The sequence below is a fragment of the Mus caroli genome, unplaced genomic scaffold (genome assembly GCF_978045245.1).
Source record: "Mus caroli unplaced genomic scaffold, Mus_caroli_1 scaffold_12, whole genome shotgun sequence".
NCBI lineage: Eukaryota > Metazoa > Chordata > Mammalia > Rodentia > Muridae > Mus > Mus caroli.
This window is the reverse complement of record NW_028227267.1, coordinates 35,538,153-35,546,571: the sequence shown is the minus strand read 5'-3', so window position 1 is coordinate 35,546,571 and position 8,419 is coordinate 35,538,153. Positions and strand designations below refer to the sequence as shown.

Sequence of the window (8,419 nt, the reverse complement as noted above, 5' to 3'; positions counted from 1 at the left end):
CATTTGAAGGAAAGCAGAAGCATACATGTCTGTATTTTCTGGCAGCTTTTATATTCCCTTAGAATATATTTTTATTTCCTGAAAGACATTTCAGAAATACTGATATATTTCCCATTAATTTGTTCAACACTATCATCCACAGCATTTTAGCAGCAGCTAAATATTTAACATGCAAGGATACAATATGGGTAATTTTTCCATCATGACATCGGTATCCACAGTTGGACACACTATCCACACTGAATGTAAAATCAATCACTTTTGTAGCTCAGTCTGACTGAGAAGTCATTATGGAACCCAGGCCCCTTAACGAGATCCATTTGTGTCTGATAGGTGTGGGATTTCAGTAGGGTGATACCACACTTGGATAAAGAAGTTTATTATGAGTGAAGAGTTGGAGATCACTGTTTTAATCTTAAGAATACATCCAATTTATTCAATAGTAACTAAAAGTGGGCAGTCAATATGTACAGTGTATAGCCTTATCAAAATATTAAATCAATTACAAAACAAAACAACAGCAAAGAAACAAACAAAAAACTTCTAATGAAATGAAAGAAAACCAAAGAACAAAAGTAATCAAAGCTCAAACCAAAATCCCAAAACAAGAATTGTGCTAAACAGCCTTCTTTTACTGTTATTTTATAGCAAACACTGACAGCAAATGACTCTCCTTGGCAACACAGTAGAAAATGAGTTACTTCTTGTAACAATCTTTACAAGAGAATCTTTAGTAGGTCTCCTTTTTTGGAGTGTGGGTTTGAAGAATATGGACACCCAAGACTTAGCAGAATACATGTTACCAACTTTGGCTCAAATCTTTACAATTTTGTAGAATGATTTTGTAATTTTCCTGGATGACCTATCAGGACAAGGTAAATTTACACTCTCAGAACCTCCTGCTTGCCTAGCAGCTTTTGATCTGTCTCAGCACATGTCTGAATCCCTCTACATGTTCACTCTTGCTGAGCCAGAGCCCAGATGAAATTAAGGGCTATTCATTGCAATGAAACAAAAATAAAGGAAGAAAATGCAGCAGATGATAGCTATGATTACTGGGGATGAGATGAAATATTTGGTTTGCACATGCAGAGCTTCCCCTATAGAAGATCTCTTCAAAGGAGGCCTTGTCCTGGTCTGTTCCATGTTCCAGTTTCTGCTGGAGTATTTCACACCTAGGGAAGGAAGGAACAAAGGCCCAGTAAGTGTTTTTCAATTCAGCTCTACGTCTCACACTAGATCTATTAAGCTGGACAATCTGTTACAACTTATCATCTGCTGAGGTCATTGCCTGCATCCCCAAGTGTCACAGAGCACTTGGGCTTGTAATTATTTCTCAGCTTTTAAAAACAGCTAGAAACTGAGCTGTGAAATACACACTATACTGGAGTTTAAAAAAAACCTATATTACTCCAATAGTCCATGTATAATATATAGAATAATAACATTGTAGCAATCTCTGAATCTGAGTTCAAGAGAGATGTGATCAACCTAGAAAACCATGTAGATGCCTTATGGGGAACCTGCCTAGAATTGAAGTGAAGGTTATGATTATTTCTCTAGTGCAGGATCCTGACAGGGTACCACTCATCAACCCCTATATCTGGAAATAACTAGTGAAAATATATCACATGAAGTCCACAGGCACTGCATGGGTCCTAAAATCAGAAAGAATGTGCTAACTGAAAATATTCCCAAGGCTAGGAACTGAATTTTAAAAGTGATGTCCATGAAGGAACATAACAACACACCTGTACATCTGAGACTGTGGTAGAGCACTCTGTCAAATATGCAATTTATTTGTATTCACATAACACTAATACCTTATACTTCAGCAAACTGTTTAGTTTCCACAGTTAATGCTATTATAAAAATCTCCCAGGATATTTTGGAGACATAAAAAACAAATCTTATATGGGATAGATACATAGTGGGCAAAGCATATAGACAGCTCAGTCAGTGATATGCTTTCCCCTCATGAACCAGACTCAGAATCAGGGATCTTGGCATATTATTCGATCTGTCTTAGCAAGTTCCAAAGGCTGTGTAGGGTAGGCTTCTCTGCCAGCAAAGGATCACGTGTTGGTGGTGGACTAGCCTCACCTTCATTGTTTCAGCCTTTTCCCAAAGTAAACAGTTCCTTCCATTAGAGGCTCCCTTGATCATTGTCTTTATGTGCAAAGGTATGATCCCAGAAAAATAGGAAGTCACTATAAGTAGTATCCAATGGATCAATTTTCTTCAAATAATATGACTGTGTCAGGGATATTTTGAGTAAAATGAGACTAACTAGTTGAAGGTCAAATACTTGCATGGATTATCTAACACTGAGCAATAGTTCATGAAAGGGCTGCATCACATAGTACAATTTCAGTCTTTAGCTGATGGACATCAGGATATCATCTTCTTCTGGACTACCCTGAGGATCATTACAGACCTCATGTGTCCTAGAGACTCTGTGGATATCTACTCTTGTTCTGGAATCTCTGGATCCAAGGAGACTTCTTTTCTACTTTTTGAACCTTGCTTCTCATACACCTACCTGATTTTATATTACCAGACCTGTCTGAAGGTCCTAATTTCTCCCAACCCCCAATTAGGCTGACTCTAACTCTGAGAAAATGATTTTGAATAACAGCAATTGCAGAATGTTACACAAATAACATAGTGTGAGTTCTTTAGATTATCATTATTATTATTATTATTATTATTATTATTATTATCAAGGGGCTCCTGAAACAGCCCTGTTTTGCACCACAACTATGGGAATTGTGCTGGATACAGGTACAACTACAAGCAACACAATCTCTCAATGATTAGAATCCAAATCAAATTATAAGGCAAAGTTTTACTGAGTAGAGGAAGCTGGAAAGGCAATGGTAGCAAGCAGTGAAGAAAGAATCTGGAATGCTGAAAAGACACAGTGAGCCACCTGACATTACAGTGGGCCTTCATAATTCTTTCAGAGCAGAAAAGGGACATAACATGGATTTTATATAATAATGTCCTCCTCGACTCTATGTACCATATACAGATGATTTTCTCCAAAAGTTTTCAATGAGGATCAGTAACATGGCCCCTAGCCAGTAGAAAGTATGACTATATATGAGCTTTTGTGTCCCGTTTTATTTCACTTGGGAGCTAGGTAGAGTTGCATACTAAATGGACTGCTGTATTTGATTTTTCATGGGTGCAATCTGAAATCTCAGGGGCTTTACTCATCATGCTTGGTCGCTCAAGACGGACACGGTTGCAAGTCTACACAAACAGACACACAAACAGAAACACAGTTGTATATATCCATACCACAAACACTTACAAAGGCATTTTGCATTATACAAACACACAACTTAGAATAAACACACTGAGTCACAGCTGGTACACACACACACACACACACACACACAAACACACCCCAACACACACACCACATAGCACAAAAAGACTGAAACAAAAACACATACATCAATGAAATTCTTGCTCTTATCTAGCATATTTTTGTTGTATGAGCATGTAGTGGGACCTATGATGTGTACAAGGGTTTTAGACTCAAGGGGGCTTTGCAGCTCTGACCTGTACTTATCTCCTCTTTAGAAACTTTTTCTATGCAAATACTTGCTGGTTCTACAAGGACATTAAAATCTCTACACAGATATCCTGGACAACGTAGCACTAAATTGCCAAGAAAGAGCTTTCTACCTATAGCCTCCAGTAAGCCCCATTGTGACTCATCACAGTCCCCTCACTAAACCTACACTGAGTCCTTTTTAGCATCCAAGGAAGACTGTGACTTTTGGTCATTACTCAGGAAGTTTACAACACCTTACTTATTATATGATATTAAATCATTCTCAAAATCAGTCAGGAGAAATCTAGTTAAATGACCTGCTGTGACATATCTGAAATGCAGCACTCTACACAACTCTGAGAATCTATCCTGAAACAGAGCCATGCCCAAAATATAGTTAGCAAAACAATGTCAGCAGAATGATGTCCTGTAGGCTTCTATGTATGCCCATGGTTAAGCCAATAAGACAAGCCAGAATCTCCCAGGCAATAACTCTAAGCAGGAAAAATGAAAAAATCTAATACTTAGTTTAAAAATAGTAGTATTGTTTAATGATTTGTTGGTTTAAATAAGAGACAGATGTCCACCTGGTAGTGGACAGGAGATGAAAAGTCTACTGGACATCGAACAACAGGAAGTATCAGGTTTATTGAGAGACCTAGGCCCAAAGAAATAAGTTAAGAATGACTACACAAAATCAGATGTCCTTAACTGGCCTTACAAAATACCCACAAAGGTACAGATTGGCATAAGCACCCATAAACACACATACACAAACACACACACACATAAAAACATAAGGGAGCAAAAAACAATGAAGAATCTATCATGCTAGATGAACAAATATTTTAGACTATGCAGAGCAGATATTTAAACTGAGAATTTCAACTCTAGTATTCTTACTAGAGAAATAGAAATCCTTATAAAACATTCTTGGTCATATGAGGGGTATATATGGAGAAATTTTTACATGAAGCCTCAAAACTCTCACACCAACTGAGATTGTGAGAAGCCTTTCCTACATCCCTGCTCATTCAGCCAGCTCCAGACCACAAGGCCCAGGAAGGAAAACTCCAACAGCACTCAAAGAAAATAGGACTGACATGCTGCTACTCAGGTTCACTCAGTGTGAATCAAGATCTATAGGGGAAAAGGTTGGGGTGGGGGACAAAAACTTCCAAAAGGCAACAATGAAATCCACTTATTTGTCAGTTCCACTAAGCTATCATTCCTGCAATCTATGTCCTACCTAGAAACCTACCTGATGCCCATAAAGCAAATGAGCTTCAGGACTTTACTTCTTCTTTCAAAGCTCTCCACTGATCTGAAGAAGGACTCCAGCACAGCACCCTTCAAACTTAATATCATGTAGAGTTGTGATGTGTAATCAACTAATCTCCCCTAGTGAACTGCAGATTATAGCAGGGCAGAAAAATTTGCTTGCTAAACATATAGTTTCTTGAAAAAGGCTACCTCCAGAGAAAGCCTTGTAGATGATCACCTAAATAAACACTTGGAGGAGACACAGGGGAGTGCCTGGATAAGTTGGTGGATGTTTCATTGGATTGTCTATGTTTATGGTTAGCCATGAGGGCAATCTGCCTCTGATACACATCATCCTACCTGCTACTGCTTAGCACTTGGGATGTATGTTCTTGGAGGTCTCATCACAGAACCTCTTTTCTTCACCATAGGATGCTTTCTGGTCAGCCTGCTCTACCAGCAGCTTTCTGTTCTCATTCAGCAACATCCTTACTTTTTCCTTCAATTGATTGCATTCTTTCAGGAGGTAGGTGTGCTTGAAGCTGAACAAAAAACAAACAAACAAACAAACAAAAAAGGTGATTCCCAGCAAGCTTCTATTTGCATGCCACTCCACCAAGTACTATAATCTCTGCAAGGTCCCAGATCCCCAGAGAGCCTCAGACTAGAGTCCACAGTATACCCATCAGTCCAAAATAGAGGCAGGTCAAATCCAGGGACCAGCCACATGCCACAAGAATCAAAGGACTTCTGAAAACCCTGACACTAAGAGTGCCCCATGTACATCACAGAGGAGGAAATGTACCTCATGGTTGCTTATATGTCTGTGGTACCAGAAAACCATCAGCAGGAAGAGTGCAAATCCCCTCTGAGGGAGGAGAGGAGACCCAAAAGGTATAAACTCTTTCGATTTTTGTCATGGATCCCAGATCTTTTAATCTGCTGTCAGAACCCTAGAGGTCAGGGTTGCTTGAGATTCCCAGCATGGTGGAAATTGGTTCTATACAGAGGATCCTGAATTTGGAAGAATAAAGACTGACTGTCTTGGACAATCTTCACACTTAGGAAAAATGAGTTCAAGAGGTACAAATCCAAGACCCTTGCCTCAAGGGAGGGCTCCTATTAAGAAACAGATAGTATAGAACTAGAGCTCTTACTTTTGTTCAAAGTCCTGGAAGTCCACAAGCATTCCCTGCCTAGTTCAGGGTCTCAGCTGTGTCTGGGACTCACCTGTAGGAATCTTTATCTTCTATGAATTCCTTGTACATCTCAATGGTATCACTTATTGACTGTGTCATTTTTTCCATATCTAACATTGTCTTCTCATGTTGTGATTTAATGATGGTGAATTCAATGTTCATCCTGTGGTAGAGCATGGCCCAAAGAGTAAATAATCCTCTGAACTAAAGCATCAAGTATCATGTGCAAAAAGGCTGTATCTGGACTACCCAAGCCAATTGTATGCCACATGATTGCTCCTTCAAAGTGGGTCCTATTGGTACTGATTAAATATCTTGTGCAGAGGACAGCAGAGCCAGGCGACCAAATGGAGATGGCTGACCTTCAAGAGCTTCTTTTGTGAGCCTGAAAGAATATACTAGTTCTGTGAGATGTTTCTACTAGACTGAGCCACAGGCTTTGGTCCTTAGATATAAGGATTTTTCTCCTCTTAGTTTTAAGGCAGGGATAATCCTTTGATCCAATTGCTAAATGAATTCTCAGAGGACATAACTAGTATTTACAAAGAAAAAGGCTTTATAACACCTCCTACCCCAGGAGATTCCTTGTGATACCAAGGTAAACACAGGGAACAAAGTACCCTGATGATCAACTTGGGCCTCTAAGGACTCAACACTACCATGCACTACAAACTGTGCATCACACAAATCCTCAGATCCCATCCAAGGTCTCAGAACCCCAGATCCTGGACAAAACACAAACAACTAACTTCACACACACACACACACACACACACACACACACACACACATGCACACACACAAGTTAAAACGCCAAATAAATCCAGGTAGGTTCCACAGTCTGAGAGTACAATGAACAAAATTATATTAAAGCAATAATGGCCTGCAGACATTGCATTCTTACACAGTAAGGCAGCAATTGTGACCAGTTGTTAACAAAACCAATCAGACTCCAAGCACAGCAAGGGCAAGTACAAAAGAGGATGACCATAGAACACACAGCTCTTATCCAACAATTTAACAACTGTCAAGACTTCTTATAATGAATGTGAGAGATGACACACTCCATTATGAGAGAAAATGTGGGTTAACAGAGAGGGCACAATACAGTCAACAGGATACAGGGCATAATTTTACCTGTAGTTCAAATCAGTATTCATGTCAATGTCCAAGATTCGAAAAAGTTCTAATCTCTCAGCATTTATCTTCCTGATATAAAATTTCATATCTTCTACTTTATTCATATTCTTCATATGATTAGTGATGTTGCAATTTTGGGGTGATGTTTTCCCAGCAGACACTGAAGATAGATAAACACAAATGCATTTGCATAGTTGATGGCCCAGGGCAGGGGAGACCATTCTGAGTCCCAAAGAGAAGGTTGAGGAAGAGAAAAGCTAGAGACAGGATTAATCACTGAAAAAGCAGAAAGGCTATATTTGAGCTGGTCTGCTAAGTTATATTCCTCTTCCCAACCACCACTGTTGGTCACAACTAACACACACTATTTATTATATTACCCCTTGCCCTGAAATCCATAAGCTGCCTCACACATAAAGATTTGGGGAACAATTTCAGCTCATGTCATATGTTATGCCAAGAAAACCATCAATACCTAGTCATGTGTGTTCAAACTCAAAGTGGCTGAGACATCAACAAATGACCAGATTAGAATCCTCCTCTGTTCTCTGCATCAGAGACTCATGTATCCTACAATAATTTAGAAGATGAAGTGCTTCAACTCCCTACCAATAAGAGACACATTGTTATTCTCATAGTGCCTTCTCAGGGCATTCTTTGACACTCTAAATGAAATTAAATGGCTCCTAGAAAAGAAGCTGCAGGATTGTCAATTCCTGGCTCTGTCAAATGAATTTTCAGAAATTTTAGTCTCTTGGTCTGTCATTAAGAAAGTCCAAGGCTCCAGCTCTTAATATCTACTCAGGGAAGGCTCAGCTCAAGCCAACCTGTTCCAGAATTTCCCAAACTCTGCCCAAGACTCACTGTGCCTTCCCCAGAATGATTTCCTTCTTCTGTTTTTACAAGAAAGGATGCCAGATTCCTTCTGTCTTGGTCTGGTCTCTCCTTGATCACCATTCTCCTTGTGAAATTGCCTGCGCAGCCAGGAAAACATGCCTGATTGAGAACCCAAAAGGCACTGAAGGAATATCCCACAGGCAGTTGCTGTAGCCACAACACAGGTGACATCACAGAAGATTCTAGTTCTATCCTAGATACAAGAGATTGTCCAAGGAAGGCATTACTGATGATGTCACTGGGAAAGGCTAAGGCCTATTTGATAACTAGATCTCCCCAAATTTACCAGTTTCTGTTGTGCATTTCCTAGAGCCTCTCCTGTGACCTGGCAAATACCCTATTGCAACCTCTC

At 39.6% G+C, this 8,419-nt stretch overlaps 1 protein-coding gene across 2 annotated transcripts; it reads right to left on the bottom strand.

Annotated features, from left to right (window-relative positions):
• Nucleotides 1–539: 539 nt before the first annotated feature.
• On the bottom strand, nt 540–8,209 carry LOC147001713 (uncharacterized). 2 transcript variants are annotated; one of them, XM_085828560.1, is made up of 4 exons: nt 8,035–8,209; nt 7,168–7,330; nt 6,062–6,193; nt 540–1,175 (listed from the first exon to the last, which is right to left on the bottom strand). In XM_085828560.1, exons 1-4 carry the CDS (start codon nt 8,162–8,164, stop codon nt 995–997), a joined length of 606 nt encoding a protein of 201 aa, XP_085684686.1. In that variant the 5' UTR covers nt 8,165–8,209; the 3' UTR covers nt 540–994. The 2 variants fall into 2 exon arrangements, with proteins under 2 accessions (XP_085684686.1, XP_085684685.1); XM_085828559.1 differs by lacking the exon at nt 540–1,175 and adding an exon at nt 5,197–5,373.
• Between the last annotated feature and the right edge of the window lie 210 nt (nt 8,210–8,419).